The following is a 20,208-nucleotide window of genomic DNA, read 5'->3' as shown; positions in this document are numbered from 1 at the left end:
TTATTTCAAGTGTGTATGTAATTGTTTTTTAAAGCATTTTTATAATGGCTACTTTAAAACACTTTCCAGATGAATCTAATAACATTTATGTCGTCTTGGTGTGGCATCTCATGATTGTCTTTTCTCATTCAAGTAGAGATTATCCTGGTCCTTGGTTTAATGAATGATTTTCTATTGAATCCTGAACATTTTGGGTATAGTAAATCTCCATGTCTTATTTAAGTCTTCTGTTTTAGTAAGCCTCCTCTGACATTGTGCCAGCTAGGGATCTAGGAGTGCCGCCTTATTACTTGTTATGGGTAGAAGTTCACTTTTTCCGCTGAGTTCTGTTGACACCCTGGCAGGAGGAAGGGCACGTGTTATACCTGCAAAGTGGTGAAAGTCCTGACCCTCCACTGTGCCACTTCTGAGACCACTCCAGGGAGAAGGGATCATATGCCTCATTATCACCAGATACATACAAAAGCCTAGGAATCTAGCAGGTTTAAAGTTATAACTTCCCATTCAGCCTCCTCTGTCACCACCCCAGTTGGGGATTGGGTCATCTTATTCATCTGTCAAGTATAGAAGTCTAGCCTCCCCAATTGGCCTTTCCTGATGGGAGTAAGGATGGGTCTGCTATTTTTTCCATGGTGTTTGGTTGGAATAGGGCAGTTATTGTCTAAGTCTTCTCACTATTTTTTTCCTTTTCTGGCCCTTTGGATAGAGAAAGCAGCTTTTCCTGGGGCTTTACTATTATTATTATTTTCTATATCCATTGTCATTTCCAGGTTGCCAGCTTGTCTGGCACCCAGTCCAGGATATATATAAAGCAAAGAGAAAACTGAGGAATTCACCATTCTGTTGTTCCTTGGGTCTTGAAATCCCTAGCTTGGATTCTTCCTCCTTCTCTCCTGCTTCCTGAATCCTCTTAATGTTTGTTTATACATAATATCCAAAGCTTTTACTTTTACTTAGTAGGAAGAATAGGGAAGAGTAAATCTGTTTTCTGGTCTAGAAGTAGAAGTCAGTGGTCTTTGCATCATGAATGTAATTATATTTGAAAAATAAATATGTATCTAAAATCTGTAATTCTTGAGTAGAAAGAAACACTGTCCAATATGTTTATTAAAAATATCATTATAAATTAAACTGGTATATAATGAAAAGACTTGTAAGGTCTTGTCTTTAAGTTTGAAGTGGTATTTAATACAATACAATACAATTCTAATACATGAAAATTAGAGAGTTGGCGCTATTGGGAGAAGATTGTGTTAGTTTAACTTTGGTGGTGTACTGTCTAAATTAACTGTAATTTTCCTTTGACTTGGAAAGAGTTTTTCATTTTAAAAAGCTATTTCACTTAAAGTTCTATAGATTTTAATGTGTCTTGTTATAAATATGTAATAAATATATAGTATGCACTCAAAACATGAGTGCACATTATAAAAAGAAGCTTCTGGTAGCTATGAAATTAACTGTTAAAAATCACCTAGTGCCTTTTTTTTTTTTTTGATGGAAATGTCAAACAAAAATAACTATATATGTGTGTGTATGGTTTACTTTCTAATTAATTGACTTCCTTCTCAGACTTCCACTGGCATGGGGCACCTGGGTGGCTCAGTGGTTGAGCATCTAACCTTTGGCTCAGGTCGTGGGCCTGGGGTCCTGGGATTGAGTCCCGCATCAGGCTTCTGGTAAGGAGCCTGCTTCTCTCTCTATCTGTCTCTCTGCCTCTCTTTCCCTGTGTCTCTAATGAATATATAAATAAAATCTTAAAAAAAAAAAAAAAAGAAAAAAAGACTTCCACTGGCATAATGAGTAGAAACTGAAAAGCAAAGAAAAAAGATTTAGGATTTTTGTCATATATATGCTAATCCCTTAAAGTAAGAGTACAGTTATCTTCCTTGACTATTAATAACACATCTGTTGTTGATTTACTAGGCAATTTTAATCTGTGACTTACATTAGAAATAAATCTCTATATTTCTGCTAGATTTTGTATGCCAAATATAGGCATGTAATTCTCTCTCTCTCTTTTTTTTTTTTTTTTTTTTTAAGATTTTACTTACTTATTCATGAGAGACAGAGAGGCAGAGACATAGGCAGAGGGAGAAGCAGGCTCCTTGTGGGGAGCCTGATGCGGGACTTGATCCCAGACTACGGGATCACGCCCTGAGCCGAAGGCAGACGCTCAACCATTGAGCCACATAGGTGTCCCAAGGCATGTAATTTTTTTTTTTTTTGGTATGTAATTTTCAAAGCTTATCCCAAGCACAGAATTTCTAAAAGACAGAAAAGATAATTATAAGTTGAGTCTTTATAATTTCATTCATTCACTTATCTCTTTAGAGCCATTAATATGACTAGCATATTGTATACAAAATGAAACAGATTACTCCAATAGCTAAAACACAGGTACATCACTGAACATGTTAAATATATGTTTACATTTTAATTACAAAGGAGTTGATTTTAGTTATGAAAAGGATTGAGAAGAACTATAGAGAAAGTCAGTGACAGACATCATCTAGTGTAATATTCTTAATAATTATATATCTTGTCATGTCTTTTATTACAGTTTTATGAGATGTGTTACAATAGTAAGAAGAATATCTAATATTTTAATGTTAATCATAAGCCAGGCATTGTTCTAAGTGCTTTTCATGGTGAAACTCATTTTATTTATTATATACAAATTAATTCATTAGTTAAATGTAGAACTAACATAATGTAGCTTTTTACTGTTGACCACAGTTGACATAAGATGATTTACATGTCATCAAGTGATCTAAAAAAGCAGTTAATGTTTAATACAAACCTAAGCTATTAGAACAGTATCTATCAAATAATACTGTTTTCACATTTTGCCAAGAAAATGCTATTTTGTGCATTAATAAAGATACAGGTCTTCTGTAGAGCTAGCATGCAGACTCTGCAAAAGTCAAGCATGTTTTGACATGCTTATTCTAAGTTCCAGTGTTACAGCTGTCACTCTTGAGCTCCTTGCTCCCTGCTCCTGTCAATGCAGGGCTTCAGTGCAGTAGCTAGAAGGGGTCTTTGCTTGTTCTGTGCAGTGGACGCCACAGTTGAACCTGAGATGCGCTAATGAAACGTGTTTTTTTGATACAGCGAATGTGTTAGGTATCACATGTGAATGTACAGGCCTCTATTTTTCCTTAGTGATCTACGGAGCAACTTTCTTTAAACATGGGTCTTTTTCAAACCCTCCTCATTTTTGTCCCACAGGGGGTGACTATTAAAAACATCTGACAGACAAGCAGTTAACCAGTTTCCTGCTGAGATTAGTAAAATATTTAGTAGTCCTGCAACATCAAGGAACTTCAGCTCTGCAGGAAATGGTTTGATTCAACTTTTTGGAGGTAGGAGGTAGGGAATTTACATTTCATTTGGATGCCCCCTCATGTTTTCAAATGGGCATGAAAAAATTTACATACCTAGCTTTTAATGTAAATTATTCTAAGGCTTAACGGTATTTTTCTTTATTTCTTAAATTATATGAATAGTTGAAGTGATTTGTGCCTTCCCTTCAGGAAAAAGAAATCTCTAGACTAGCAAAATCAGCGTCAGAATGCACAGTTACAGCATTTCATGTGGGTTTATGTGATTACAAGTCAAAACTAGGAAACTTATTTTAAAATAAAAATTATTATAGATTTGCAAATTTCAAAGAAAGCCACGTTTAATTTACGTATATTGAAATTTTTGGCCCATCTTTTCTACTGGAATGATTTTTGCAAATCCATAAGAAAGAAACAAAATGTCAATTTACAGTAGTTGATAGTGTTAAAATCCAAAACAAGTGCTATAACATTATAACAATCAAGATCAATTGCTAACATGTCAGAGTACCAAAGATAGCAAAGTGATATGATTTGTAAACAATAAATCTTAAAGTACACATAGGAGATGACTTCTGTAATCTTCTAAAATTGTCTTTATTCATTTTTCATTAATGAAAATCAAGGTCCTGTGACATTGCATAAATCACATTTTTAGGACCACATAGTAGAAACACACTGCTCTAAGAGAAAAATGTTGCCCTGTCAGTTCTGAAGATTTGTGCATTACAAGATGTAGTGGGATTTTATTACCCTAGTAATATCAGGCTAGTGGTCCTTAGAATTCTGGCTTCTGCTAATGCTTTGAATCATATGAAGCATTTTTGTGGCAAGAATGTTTCTTGCATGTTATTTTTTTTTTACATTCACAATTTTATGAACTCTAATGTTGTTATGTCCAAGAAAATATATAACTGAAGAGAGCCATATCAAACTTGTTTTTACAAGTGCTGATGGAGTAATGTATAAAGTGTGACTCTTTCTGAAGGCCTCTTATCTGTAGATTATTACTTTTTGTTTAATTTGGAATTGTATCCTCAATCAATAGTTTCTTGTATTTTTCACATATTTTTATATGTTTTATTGGGCAGTCTCAGTGCAGTGGTAGTATAAACATGGAATTATTTTAGATTTCTCCCGTCACCACTTTCCTCCATATGTTGTTAGATCTCCCTTTCATTTTTAAAAATTGAGTCTAGTTCACAGTAAAATGCCAAACTCTGATCCCCACCATTGCAAGCCAGTCAGTTTGGCTCAAGACGCTTGGAGGAGGGTGGGTATACATTGATTTATTTTTCTCTTCCTCTCATTCCAGTGCCTTTGAATATCTGTAGTTGGTGGAGTGGGAGCTTTTGAGACGTCTTCTTCCATACTCCATCTGTATCATTTCATGGCCTTAGACTTCTAGTGTTGGGAAGCCTTGAGGGAGGATGATGCCACCCTGACCCGGTTTCGTCCACTGCTGGTTTCCATATAAATGTTATTCATGGTTTTCTTCAGGCAGCATTTAGTTTCTCCCAGTTCCGTTTGTCCCTGAGGGACAGCCATATTCCTTTGGACTTTACTAGTGGTCCATGTCCTTCACCCTCTCTGTTGGTAGGTCTCTCTTTATTTGGCCTGAGTATCTCTTTGGCTTCTGCTGAGATTCTCTTCATTCCCTCCAAGGGCTTTGCATATGTAGGGTGAGTGTATCTCCCTTCATCCTTCTTTTTGTTTTGTTTTCAGGCACACTGTGTGCCTATAGGCTCCTTCAGCAAGCTCTCAGATATCTCCAAACTCAATGTATTTTCCTATGTTTCCAAATTGCTAGGGACATACATTGATTTTGATCAAGATTTCTTTTCAAAGGAAGTGTGTAGGTTCTGCTGGGGGCCAATGTAAGTGCTCCCACTCTGTATTAGCTGTTTCCTTAGGGCTACTCTACTCATGAAGATGCTATATTTCTCATAAGGGTGACAGTCAAGGTGATTCCCTCCCCTTCACCTCCCCCTTCCTAGTTCCTATGTATATTATTTGTATTTGGACCAGTTCTGCTGACTCTTACTAAGGGGTTGGGAATAAAGCCTAGCCCTGAATGTTGGCAGCTCTTTAGAGCTTGTTTTGTTATTGGCTATGGTCTTGATATTGACTCTGGGGCAGCAGAAAAAGTCCCATGGGGATTAGGTTCTTTGTAAGTGATAAAAAAAACCCAGTGACTTAAATAAAATATATGTTTATTCTTTTCATATTCTTTACATGTTCATATTTTCATGTAAAGGTCTGTAAGTTTGCAGTCCAGAGCTAGTGTGATAGTTCCGTTCCAAAGTCTTCAGGGACCCAGGCTCCTGCCTACTCACCACCCTATCATGTCTAGGTTTCAGCCTTTGTCCTATGGCCGAAGATGGTAATGTTCATCCACATTCCAAGCAGGGGGCTGACAAAATGAGTCAAGAAGAAGAGCAAAAGGCAGACACTTGAAATCTCTTTTTCAAGTTTCTAGGAAGCTGTTAGAGTTCTTTCATTGCATTCTACTCAGCCACATTGTATAGATCTAAGGGAGCCTGGGAAATACGAACTTTATTCTGAGCTTTCAAGTAGTCAGCTAGGACTTACTGTGAAGAATACTGGAGGACAGTTGGCCATCTCTGTCACATTTGCTGGATGCTCTTGACATTTTATTTGCAGCTATGTGCAAACATTTATCTCTTCTATATGAGTCATACATGGTCACCAATGTTGAACGTGTGCAGGACGCATAGTATTTCATAGGGTATTGCAGGCTTACAGTTAGAAGAAAGTTAAATCTTTTAGTAAGAGTGTCTAAGCCATGGATACAAATGCAGTTTGAAGTTTATATTTTCTACTGAGATTGTCTGGTGGTATTTCTGTCCTTTGTAATTTTCATTTCCATAGAAGAAAATAGAACTGCAATAAACTGGCCGACAAGTATATTCTCTGTCAATTTGGATATTTAGGGAAGTGTCATGTCTTTCATGTAGACTTTCAGTCAATGTCAAAGGGCAATTACATTTTATTTTAAAAAGCATGTTTTATAATAGCACTATATAAGACATAATATTTTAACGATACCATAAATGGCTGTGAACTGTAGCTATTTTAGTGTCACCATTTATTGACTTTTGCATAAACTTATTATGTGATAAGTTTCATTTTCCCCATCATATTTAGCTGATGCATAGTAAACCACACTTCCACATTCTTGAACTCATATATACTGACTGACCTTTCAGATTGCTTAGGAGGTATAATACAGTGATTTTAACTGTTGTCAAGTCTTTTCCCCCCAAAGTTAACTTGGAACAAATATTTTTATAATAAAATCTTTAAAGTACTTTGGAAACAAGCTTTGTATATTGCCTTGATTTAAACTCTAAACTACTTAAAGATTCCAGGAAGTTTCCCTACCTTCAGGGAAACTGACAGCAAATCCTAACCCTACCAGTTTAAAAAAGTTCAGTTATTAAACAATCAGACTAAGATCCATATTGTTGTCATTTTCAGTCAGATGTATATTATCCATGACAAAATATGCCATGATCTATAATAAAGGCATATTGTGGGTATTTTTATGGAGCAGTCAGAATGAAGCCTCAGGGAACTAATACGTGTTTTAATTTTCTTCCTCACAAATTCAAGATTTTTGCCTAAGCTTTTATCCTAGACCTACACACATTTAACAAATTGAGGAAGTTATAACTAATAAAACCAATTTTTCCTATAATATAATTAGTAGGAATCCCATTCTATAGACATGTTTCATTAATTTATCACAAAAACAATGCTATTTTTGCTTTGTTAGCTTAGAATTTAAATAAACACTGCTTGAAAGAACTTTTGTGAAAGTAGATAAATGAGAGGATGGAAATTTTCCCACTGGGAAGATGGACTCACACTTTCCTCTACCCCCATTTACCCTACCTCTGATATGGAATGTCTTACATGTGGTTTTAATAATGGTCGGTTGTATTTAGCTAGAAGAAAATAATAATAGAGTAACTTTATTTTGGTCTGCACATTAGAAATCATTTTAGTTTAATTCAATTTGATTGTAACGTCAAAATGTCAAGCAGAACATGATGTAGTGATATCTACATATATTCAACAATGGTTTTATAGGGACTGTAATGTAGAAATAGAAGAATGTCACTACCAATTAAGTGGCAGTCACACACACATAGAGTCAAAGATGAGCGAAAATTTAGGTTGACAAAATTCCATTCGAAACAAGTGAATTAGACTTATGCTTACCCTTGAATCTTTTATGCATTATTATGAAAAGCTGGACTGTAAAGACAGGTATAGCATTTAATTGTGAACTTTCCTACTGGCTATAATGGTGTAAAAAATTTTATAAAGCATTTCCTTAACTCTGTTAAAACTTCAAAAGTACTTAAAATGGAATTAATAGATTTTCCATAGATATTGGAAGGTCCTGATAAGGTTTTAAATATTTGAAATGTGTTCTGCATAAATTATTTGAATTCTTCTGGAAATCTAGAGCCTTTGGAAAGGACCTGTTGCATCTGGCTCCCTCTTACAAGTGGTGTTCAGCAGATTGCATGTGTTCTGTTATAGGTTCACTACTGTGATAGACAAAGTGGCAAAGAGTGTGTGACCTGTCTGACATTAGCCCCTGTGCAGATGACTTTCCATGCAATTGGAAGCTCCATTGAAGCCAGCCATGACCAGGTATAATATGCCACTGCCATTTTGCTGCGTTATGGCCCAGCAGAGAAATCGGACCATCAAAATGGAAGCTATGTGCACACATACAGCTTTGCTTTCCCTAATACTAGCACCATTTGCTAGAATTTTGGAAAACCCAACATTTTTGTGTTAGGAAACTGATATTTTAGGAGATTTAAATTACTTTAGATTTCTAGTTTGTAGTTCATTATAAGAATTCTCTTAAATGGAAGAAATAATTGCCCTTCAAGTTATTTTTATTTTTAATAATTACATATAAGAAGCAGGATTAGCCAAACAATGTAGATAACACTGGAGTCTCACTGTAATATACTCATTTAGCTCTGTTGAAGAGAGTTTAGTATTATAGGATGTGTGTGAAATAACGTTCAGAACCATCAACTTACTCCTATAATTTGGGATATTATTAAAATGGCTCTCCAGTGTTTCTACTTTTAAAGCTTTATTTCTGAAATAAAGCTAAAAATCCTAGAAACATATTGTTTCTTAATAGCAAATTCCTTTGTTTAGATAGCAGCTTTGAAAATACATCCTGTTTATAATATAATACATATTTTCAATTAAAATAATCATCAGATTAGACTAAACCAATGATCTAGGTCAAGGGTTTCTAGTTTGGAGTCAAAATAAATACACATACACAGTTTACAGTTTAACTAACCAGCTATGCTTTCTAAATTAACTATTCACATGCAGAACAATGGTAACCCATTTGTCCATTTCTCAGGATATTTGAGGACTTCTGATAGTTTTGCCTGACTAATCTTTTTTTCGTTCTGAGGATTGCCCTTGCATGAAAAGAATAAAAGAACATAATAGTGTAAATTCTCAAACACATGATTGTCTAGCTCAAAAAAGACATTCTTAAGGGCGTAACCCTTAGTTCATAATGTCTCTGATATTATAGTCTCCAGTCATCATTTGTTGATTGGTGGCAAGGTATCATGTGTTTAAGAAAAAACAACTAATTAGGCAGAAAATCCGAGTTTTAGGAACTAACCATAGCGTGAGTTAGCTGCAGCCAACTGAATGGATCTACCCCTTTGAGACCGTTTTTTGGAAAGTTAAATAAAGGAGTTGCTTAGGTGACTTACAAGATCCATTCCAGGGCTACCATTGTATGATTCTCTGACTGGTCTTTCTGCTCCTGGATGGATGAGCCCAACCAATAATAAACAGTTAACAGCATATTGACCTCAAAAGCAGTTTAGAGATGACCCCAGTGCTTCTCAGAGTTTGGTACTGGCATATGCTGTAGCTGCAAGAAAGCAAGCAGCAGTAAGTACAGGGATGTAACCTAAATGAACTTACAGGATACATTTCCCTGTATACAAGTGTAACTTAGCTGTGTGCTAGGCTCAAGAGAAATGATAAGAATGTTGGACATGGTTCCTGCTGTCATGGAGCTTGCAATCTAGCAACTTTACTACTTTGAATATTTGTGAAGAAGTCCAGCTACTGCCTTATCTCTCTATATCCATTCAGGGCAGGAACAAATGCAAGAGGAGCATGAGGTAACCATCCTACAAAAGCTTGTCCTCCTTAGGCTGAGCTAAGAAATGAAAGAGTGCTTCAGAAACCCACATCTAAGAAGAGCAACCCATTGTTAGCAGAGGTAGCATGTTGCTATGAAAGAGCACTGGGATGGGAATAGAGACTAAGATCAAACCTAGATTTGCCAAGAAGTAGATTTGCCATGTGGAAGCTTGTCTCTTTACCTCTTGGAATGTGGCTTCTTTATGAATAAAATGATTAGGCGGTTCAAGCTTATGCCCAGTCCATGTGGCAAGATATAAAAAGTTTTGGGCTAGTTAGTCCATATGGTACTTTTACAAATTAGGGAGGAAAAAGGAGCTTCTAACTCAAGGCATGTTTCTACTATCCAAATCCATAAGACCTACAGTATGAATAGAGTACCCCCGCACCCATGAGGTGTTCAGTACATAACCTACACAACTGTACATGGAGGTGTTATACTACATCTATCTGGAATGTCAGTTTTACTCAATGGTAAGTAAATAAAGACATTTTTATATTAAAGCAAATATAGTTGTATTAGATATGATTAATTTACATGCATTTTAAGATAAAAAAAGATTTTCAGGAAATGCATTGATCATGATCAGATAGATGGATGGAAGATGGATAGATGAGTAAATGAAGGGAGCTGTGACTGGAATGGTCATCTTGTATACCAAACTCTACTTTGGTGGCTTCCAAGGCGCAAATGGAAGTAATGGCGTGATCAGTACTCATCCTTTGAATTATTTGGCTTCCTGAGGAAAGGAGACACAGTGAACTTCTACTCCACATCTTCTAGCTTTTCTGCATTATGTTGCCATTACCCTTTCCTCGTACTGAGGGTCTAAGCAAAAAATACTTCTTCAGCATACTGAAAATATAAACCTGATCTCGTAAGTTGGAAAGGATGGACCACTAAATGTTTTCTCACTTATTTGTCAGTAAATACTGGAAAACATTTTAAAGTAAGAAAAATTGGGACACATGGGTGGCTCAGTGGTTGAGCGTCTGCCTTTGGCTCAGGGCATGATCGTAGAGTTCTGGGATTGAGCTCCACATTGAGCTCCCTGCAGCGAGCCTGCTTCTCCCTCTGCCTGTGTCTCTGCCTCTCTCTGTGTGTGTCTCATGAATAAACAAATAAAATCTTTTAAATAAAGAAAGATTATAATCATTTACAAAATGTTTTCTATTCTTAATTCATTTGAGCCAATGCAATTGAACAACAATAAGTATTCTGAGAAAAAAAATATGTAAAATTTAGAGGCAGTCCTTTGTTATGAAACTCACATGGTTCTTATCTGTTAGAAAATAAAGGTGAGAAATGGAAGAGCTCTCGAGCCCTGAACATTTACAGTTTACCGTACATTTTTAGATTTAATTCTAGGAACTCAGTAAAATAAAGAGTAAATGTTTTATACAGTGTATTCACTCATATCTTAAGGAGCAAGAGGACAGGGACTATTTTAAATACCTATCAAAGGTCCATACAGATCTACAGAATGGTGGAGAGAGATGCAGCATCATCTGTATTGTGATGATGTCTGAATGTATGGAACTTTTAATTCTCCCGCCCTTCCCGCCCGCCAAAAAAAACTCTGCTTCCTCCCTCCTCCCCTGTCTTTTCCTTTTAACCATCCAGGTAAATGACACCACCAAGCTCCTTGGAGCATCTTTGCCTCATCTCTCCTCCTCGCATGCCACATCCGGTTCCAGTATCCCTTCCTCTGAATTACATCTGTTACCTGACCACTTTTCACCACCTCTGATGTAGCCATTGTAGTCGCTATCATGGTTTTTTTTTTTTTTTTTTTTTTTTAAGATTTATTTTTAAGTAATCTCTATACCCAACATGGGGCTCAAACTTACAACCCCAGGATCAAGAGTCTTATGCTCTACTGACTGAGCCAGTCCTGTTTATCGCAGACAATTGCAGTTGTCTTTAGACTGGCTTCGTTTATTCTACTTCTATTCCATTGTGGTATATCTTCCACATAGTAGCCAAAAATATTTCAAGTTAATCAGATCGCATTATTCAGCTGCTCAGAAACTGCCAGTGGCTTCTCATCACACCTACTATAAATCCAAAAGTTTTTGTTATGACATGTAAGTCCCTATGTGATTTGGCTCTCTCCACCTCTCCCAATTTCAATTCCTGCCATCTCCTTTTCACTCAGTATCCCAGTCTTACTGGCTTTGTTACCAGTTATATCATGACAGATGAAAGAAACCAGACTCAAAAGGCTACATACTATAGATTCAATGCATAGGACATTGTGGGGAAGACAGAACCATAGACATAGAAAACAGATCATTGGTTGCCAGGGCCTGAAGAGGGATTGACCATAAATTGTCACAACAATTTTTGGGAGTGATGGAAATGTACCATATCTTGATTGTGGTGATAGGACATGACTGTATGCATTTATTAAACTTACCGAACTGTATGCTAAAAAGGATAAATTTTACTGTATTTAGATTATACCTCAATAAACCTAACTTTAAAAAAAAAAAAAGCCAGATTCATTCCTTTATCAGTGACCCATATATGGAATTGACCCCAGGGAAATGTGGAAGCATGACGTCCCCTTTCCTGCATTCTCTGAATATGTTGGATCCACCTTAGAGTGCACTAAATTGAACTTAGAGCCTGGTTTAGAGTTTCTCCGAACGTTGGTGGTTAGTTAAGGCCTGCTTCAGGCTCTCTAGGATAATTATTAATCTCCAAAAAGTGGTCTAAGCCTGCCTGACTTCAGGGAAAGGATCTGTGTTTCCCATCTGGGAACTCTGAATTTCATCCAGGCAGTGGACCAGTCATTCAGGCTGATTGCTGCCTGGGACTCCCTGCAGTGTCTGAGTGAAAATGTTCTACGTATGTTCGCTTTATTCATCACAGCAAATGTGATACTATAAATTTGTGTTAGTTTGGAATATTTAACTGTCCAGAATAAAAACATTTTAAATTTCTGGATACTGATTTTCTTTTCAAATACTTTCTAGCAAACATTTGATAACTGAACAACTCTCTGGGAGTATTGCACTAGATACTAGAACATACAAAGATAACTTCTTCTTGTCCTCCTAATAAGCTAGATACTAGCTTAATGTAGTCTTCAGTGAGCTAATCATCCTGTGAAATTTAAAATCTGCATATCACATGGTGATTTCAATGAAGAGCAATCATCCTTACATGTAAGTTGAGTAAAGAGTGCATTTATTTGGTAAAATGGAGCTAGTGAGGATTTTGCTCTATGTTTTTCAATAGATCCTAGTTGGAAATTAAATATATATTGGTCACTGGATATTATTGAAAGCAAAATCTTTTGTGATAGTGCAGGAAGTTTTTTGGAATTTTCTAGCTTGGTATAATTCACCAAATATTCCTCACTCTCTCCTTCTGGCCTGACACTTTCTACATTTTTCTTCATCACTCTTGGATCTCACTGAGTACTGCTTACTCTGTGTCTGTTACTTATATCAATCACTATCTAGGCAGCCTCAAAGTCATAAACTTCCTTCCCTGTCTTTTTATTTTTATTCAGCTTTATTTAGACTGCATTATTAATCTCATAATCTCACCAATACTGGGTAAACAGAGTAGATTAGTTAAAATACTATAGCTTAATTTCTAGTTAATAGTTTTATCACTGCCTACCTCAGTTCGTTCAGGTTACTTTGGAACTCACTTGCTTCATATAAAATAAAAATAAATCAACCATCTAACTAAGCACTAGCTCTCCAATGAAGTGTAATATATGTAAATTACTATTTGCTTGAATGTGACTTCCAGTCAACACAAAATGAGATTATGGTAAGAGTAAAGGACGATGCATACGTAGCATAGTACTTAGAGTTTATGAAATGAACAGTTCTACAACAGAAAAGAAACAGGAACCAAACTTATATTAAATGTGTCTGCTGTGTACTAGATATTGTGCTAAGCCCTATATGCATTATTTTGTTTAATTCTCATAATAATTCTGTGAGGTATAAACTATAGTGTTTATATATTTGCTTCATTTGCTATATTACCTGTAAGGGTTTATGTCCTTAGCCAATCAAGCGGAGTTGATCCAGTGTGTGTGCTTTGACTGGAATTCTAGGCGGACCTCTCAGTGAAAGGACAACCATGAAGTGTAACATGCCACAAATCTAATGGGTATTTTGCTCTACTTTTGATTAGTTAAATTCTGCTCATAGTTTTTTTTTTTTTCTGATTAATTAAAAGTCTCTTTTCCTTAGTAATTATTCCATAATATCTTATAGTTGTATACTAATTTAAAACTAAGAAAGAAAAAGCCTTCAAACATGTTAAATATATATTATCACAACAATAATACATGGATTGATTATAGACTATATTCAGAACTTTTGTAGTACTAGATGGTCTTAAATGATAGTACATATAGTCCCTTTCCCTTGAGGTAATTGTAGTCTAATGGAGTGTGTCAGCTAGGATGCTTTTGGCTACAAGTAACAGAAAACCTGACTCATGGCTTAAACAATGAAGACCTTGTTATCTCCCATAATAGGAAGTTCAGAGGAAGGGTGAACTCCAGGGTTGGTTGATAAAGTAGCTCAGCAATGTCAACAAGGACTCAGGTTATTTCATTTCTTAGCTCTGCTTCACCCTCTGGCTCATGGAAAGATGAGCCACATTCTCTGTGTCATTGCCAATGTAGCCACATTTAAAAGAAAATGAGACATCTGATCTTACTGGTCTCCTTTTAGGGGGCAAAGACATCTATATTGGGAACTTCTTCAGCCATCTTTCCTTCATGGTGTAGGCTTCGATTGGGTCATTCACAAGCCCATCTCTAAACTAGTCACTATCAAGGGAAATGAGATCGCCATGAGTTTATTTTTATTTTTTAAAGATTTTATCTTTTAAGTAATCACCCAACATGGAACTCGAATTCATGACCTGAAGATCAAGAATCACATGCTCTACTGACTGAGCCAGCCAGGCGCTCCAAGATCATCATGAGGTTTTTTTGTTTGTTTGTTGTTTGGGTTTTTTGATTTATTTATTTGAGAGAGAGAGCAAGAGAGCAGGAGGAAGGGCACAGGGGGAGAGAGAATCCTGAAGCAGAATCCCCACGATGACACAGGGCTTGACCCCAGGATCTTGAGATCATGACTTGAGCCAAGATCATGACCTGAGCTGAAATTAAGAGTCTGTTGCCTAACCAACTGAGCCACCCAGATGCTCCAACATCACCATGAGTTTAAATGCCTGGGGCAAAATGGTTATTGAAGAATCAACTACAGGAACTACTACATGAGGAATTAAATGCCAAATATATCATTTTAAATTTTCTAGTGGACTCATTAAAAAAATTTAAAAAGCAGGTAAACTTGATCTTAGTAATATATTTTATTTAATCCAATATATCTAAAGTATCACTTCAACATATAATCGACGTTTAAAATTATTGAGGTATCTGGGAACCCGGGTGTCTCAGTGGTTTAGTGCCTGACTTCAGCCCAGGGCGTGATCCTGGAGACCTGGGATTGGGTCCCACGTCAGGCTCCCTGCATGGAGCCTGCTTCTCCCTCTGCCTGTGTCTATGCCTGTGTGTGTGTGTGTGTGTGTGTGTGTGTGTGTGTGTGTGTGTGTGTGTGATGAATAAATAAATAAAATCTTACAAAAATAAAATTATTGAGGTATTTGACCTTTCTTCATATGTCTCATTTTGGACTAGCCACACTTCAGTGTTCAATAGCCACATGTGTTTTGCATTATGATTTGCTCCCTGCCTTTGTCTCCAGTCTCATCCTTCACCATTTGCTCTGAAGCTAACTTCTACACATACTTCATGTTCTGGCAATTTTGATGTTCCATGTCTCATGCTGTCTTGCATCTGTAGCTTTGTACCTCTTCCTTCTGCTTGGGCATTCCCTCCTTGCTCATAAGAGGAACTTTAATTGTTGTATCATCAGATCTAACCACACTGTCACTCCAGTCAAAAGGCTTTCCCCAAACCAACTTTCCACATTATTGTTGTTACACTTATCAAACTGTCTTCCCATTGTTTTTCATATTAGTCTACCCCGCTGGGCAGTGACTTCTGTGAGGAACAGGACAGTGTCTTATTCACCTTAATATTCTCCAGGTGTATGCTCTGACACAGAGGAGATGCTCAATTCATGTTTATAGGATGGGATTGAATTGAATTTCGAAGACCATGAAATTAACTTGGATTTGGTAGAACTCAATTTGGTAGAATTAGTGAGAGAAATACAACCTTTGTCCCAGTATGCTTTCTCTCGTGGTGGCCTTCTAAGGACATTATTTGTGAAATCATTCTGGTACCCGCATGTGTAGACCTCAGAGTATTTACATAGTCTGAGCATATGTATCTGTCACTAGGAATCCATCATATATTTCCGTTAATTCTCTCACTGATCTGTTTGTAACCTTTAATTTGTCTAACCTAACACACATATGCCTATGACCTTCTCAGTGTCCTGAAAGTTCTAGGGCCTGCCTCCTGATTCTAGCATTCCATAGTGTAGTACACAAGTCAGTATCCACTGAATCCTGTCATTTCGTGTTCTGAGACTGCAGTCCTCAGAATCTAAAGAGGCATGAACTTCATAGGTTTGAGCAATGATTACCTAAGACAAGTAAAGCTTTTTATTAATATGATAAGGACACCCTTAAGTGGCATTATATAATAACAGATCCCATAGCATCATCCCAGAGGTATCTGTAATAGAGTTCTGACATTCTTTGTATTACATAAATTCAACGTGAGTTTTGGAACTTTAGCTGTTTTACTTGCTCCCCATATCAAGCCACAGTGCTGAGTGCCATGGGGTGTTGACAGAGAGGGTACAATCACTGCCATTGGCAGTTTCTCTGGGATCCTGTAGCTGCCAGAATTCAAAAGGTAACTTGATTTTCCTTTACTTTTTATGAAACAGGATGCTAAGAGTGATATTAGAAAGGCACATCAACTTTAATGTTTGAGAAATTGCTTTCACATTTCCTGATTTTTTTTCATATTGAAATATTTCAAAATATTTCCTCTACTCGAAACATACCCCGTGAGTATAGGACTAAAATTTCTTCTTCTGATTTTTAACTTTATCATATGATATTCTCGTTTTACACAAATATATATTATAGTTAAGGAATTTAACCATATCTTTTTTCTTTACATTTTATGTTTCAGTAATTAGCCCAATAGTTTACATAGTGTTTTGCTTTTGTTTTTTGTTTTTCTTTGAGATATAATTGACATATAACACTGTATTAGTTCTAAGTGTACAACATTTTATATAAAATGATTGCCATAGTAAGTTTAGTTAACATCTCTCACCACACATAGTTACAAATTCAGTCATATCTTCAAACAAAACATTTCAGCAGAAAGTCACTAGGAACAGCTTCTCACACTGGATAGTTAATTCTTACTGATGGACTAGAATAGCAGTCAGCAAACTATGGCCTACAAGCCAAATCCAGCCTACCACCTGAATTAAGAATGGTTTTTAGATTTTGAAATGATGGAGAAAAGATCAAGAGTACTATTTCATGACATTTGAGAATTACATGGAATTCAGATTTTAGTACCTATAAATAATGTTTGATTGGAACTTAGTCATGCTCATTCATTAAGGTATTATGGAATGGCCACTTTCACTCCACAGCAGCAGAGATGGGTGGTTATGAAAGAGACCGTATTGCCTGCAAAGCCTAAATTACTTACCATCTGCCCCTTTATAGAAAAAATATGCTAGTCTATTCCAGGACTAGAAGGAAGAAACGTTAGACATCCACCTTTTGAATTTTGTATCAAATGGTTATTTTCTACATGGTCATTCAGAGTTCATTCTCTTTTAGAACGGAGCCAATTTTCTAGAAATACTTCCCATATTATAGCATAGTTAGACTTGACTGTGAATTTTGGATATATTTACTGTACAATGGAAATCAATTTTATCCTCTAAAGGAACAAGTCTTTCTTCATCAGTGATCATCAGAGCATTGAAAGAAAGTTACTTTTGTTTCCTTTCGAAATCCTGTTTAGAAACACTTCATAGCTGGACTTTTTTTTTTTAAGTAGTAGGGACTATTCTCTTGTTTCCATAGTGATCTTTCACTTCTTTCAATTCAGATGTATAGGCAGTTTCTAGAACCAACAGTGAGTTATAGGGGAAGGTAGTGGGAAGACGAAATATATATTTTATAACTGACTCATGATTTCATTTATGCTTAGTATAGCATGACCACATTTCTAAGAGGTTGCATATATCCAGTGATATTGTGCACACAAGTGACTTATTAACTTGACCTATAAAATAATTTTGGACTATAGTCAAAACCCATTCTTTCTCCCACGTTTTCCTGAAGTGATGAATAACAGCTATTTTAATCAACAGAATGTGTGAAATTTTAAGTTTCAAGAAACCTGACTTTTCTCAACTACACTAAAAAAGATTTTTAGGGTGGTTACTTGACCTGTACCCCAGCTTACCTGTAATTCAGTATTTCACAACATATTAACCCTTTGAAGATAATTTCAGAACCAAAAATACTTTCTATTATTCTCCCTAATAAGCTTTGTTCAATTTGACACCTAGATACATACTCCATGTCAGTAGTTTCTTAATTTTAATTCAGTATTCTAATTTTATATTATTGGAGTAGGAACTTAATATTTCTACTGTTCTGTAGATCTATATATTTGAAGTTGATTTGAAGATCATTGGGGAAATATTCTACAAACCTTTCTGTTAACAGTTCATACTAATGAATCATAACCAGATACATTATTAAAACAATAAATACCATATGTATATAATTGGCTAAATGGATGTGAAAGTTATAGTGGAAAACTGTTGCCTATATAGACTTTTTTAAAGTGACGATCAATGGAATATAGCTCCCTAGGCCACAGATTTGAGAGCATTATTGCCCACTGGAGGTCACTTTTATAACCTAAAGAGTATTACCTTCCTCGTAAACTCAAATTATGGTGTTGTGTATGATTTATTATACTATTTAAAACTGAAAAACAGAAACCTTCTCTCTCTTAGTAACACACCTTCAATTAAGTCATGCCTCTCCCCATTTCCAATTTTTTTTTTAGACAAACCAGTTATTTTTCAGAATATTCAGTTTTATTCTTTAATTGCTGCAAGTTATTTGGCCTGCTTTCTTTGTTTCTAAGTTGGCAGCCAATGCCTTTCCAGATCACATATTTTTAAAATACCCTTTAGTTAAATTGCTTCTCTTTGCATCCTCTGATGAAAGAATTTGAAGACAGTTTTAAGCCCCGAAATATTTAGCATATCTGAAATTAATCAGAGTCAACATAATGATAAAAAATGTCTGTTACCCTTCATAGGCAATACCTGGTACCTTTGATAAGAAGTGTCACCATTCTACCAAGACCCACACTTAAATTTCTCACTCTGAAAGACTAATATGCCAGTAGGCTTCCCACCTGGTTTACCTAACCTCATATGCAGAGAGAAGTCATGCCTTCACATAGGTTCTTGCTGTAAAAGGAAACATAATAAGAAATTTTTCAGCTCAGGGACAGATTTGCTTGGCTGTCAGAGTTTCTATTTTGCTGATACATTTCTACTTCCTAGGCCACTATGTGCTGGTCTCCTTACCTAGCATATCCTTACTATCTTTTTGACTGAACCTTGAACTCCGACTCTTGGTTACTTAGCTCCTCTCTGCTCTGTTGGTTTGTCTTGACCTACTAGTACTTTTCTTCTGTTTGATTTTGTGCTGCCTAACTGACCCTTAACATTGGCTTCTGACTGTTGTCTGTCCTTCTCTGTTGTTCTCATATTGCTCTTCAAATCCAAAAGTGCCTATGATTTACAGAAGTCCATTTTATAGATATTATATTCTACAGTCATTATAAAATTGAGAGAATATCAATTGACTTGTTGATGGGACTGATAGTCTGTGTCCTCTGATATAAGTATATATGTTAAAATGTTCAAATACTTTCATACTACTTGGTAAATAGTTACTGCCCCATATTTCACCCATCATGGCCTCATGTCTAGGACCTATAGGACCTCCCCATGATCTAGGAACTAATGGATCGTTTCTTGGGCCAACAGGAGTTTTCAGGACTGTTTTGTTGTTTGGTTTCATTGATTGGTGTTCATGCCACACAAATTATTAAAAATGTTAAAAAATATCACTTCTTTCAGAAATATATGTAAGAGTTAAGTTCTTCAAGGGGAAGGCATAGATACATCTTGAAGTGATTATTTTTCTTAAAAGATTTTTGAAAATTTCCATAGGAAATTAAGAAGCATTTTATTAATTCAGCAATCATGTACTAAGCATGTCCATCCCTGTACTAAGTGGTAAGAACTATTTCCAATTTTGTAAACTGGGAAAGCCCTCATATTGGGTATAATCAAAAGTTGGAAATGGTATATGTGGGAAGTCTCTGTACTTTCTGTTCAATTTTACTGTGAACCTAAAATGCTCTTTAAAAAATCTATTTAAAAGGTAAAAAATATTGAAACAACAGAACACATACAGAAACAATCGAGGACTGATTACAAGGTGACATGATTAATGTCAGAAATGTTGACAAAATCTATATATATGAATATTGAAAATCTGTGGAATACCAAAATGATCAAGAGCAGA

At 35.9% G+C, this 20,208-nt stretch overlaps 1 protein-coding gene across 16 annotated transcripts in view; it reads left to right on the top strand.

Annotated features, from left to right (window-relative positions):
• STAU2 (staufen double-stranded RNA binding protein 2) overlaps positions 1 to 20,208 on the top strand; it is a 296,470-nt gene that overhangs the window by 193,984 nt on the left and 82,278 nt on the right. For 12 of the 16 annotated variants that reach the window (XM_025478016.3, XM_025478015.3, XM_025478020.3 and 9 more), the window contains one exon: positions 7,917 to 8,030. The exons of 3 other annotated variants lie outside the window; for them this stretch is intronic. In XM_025478016.3, the coding sequence (XP_025333801.1) occupies positions 7,917 to 8,030 (114 nt within the window). Of the gene's footprint in view, positions 1 to 7,916; positions 8,031 to 9,533; positions 12,136 to 20,208 lie in introns of those variants that run through there. One more of the 16 variants, XM_035708288.2, reaches the window with a different exon arrangement.

This window comes from Canis lupus, chromosome 29 (assembly GCF_003254725.2).
Source record: "Canis lupus dingo isolate Sandy chromosome 29, ASM325472v2, whole genome shotgun sequence".
Classification (NCBI taxonomy): domain Eukaryota; kingdom Metazoa; phylum Chordata; class Mammalia; order Carnivora; family Canidae; genus Canis; species Canis lupus.
Note: the sequence above shows the minus strand (reverse complement) of the source record. Positions and strands in the feature narration are given on the sequence as shown.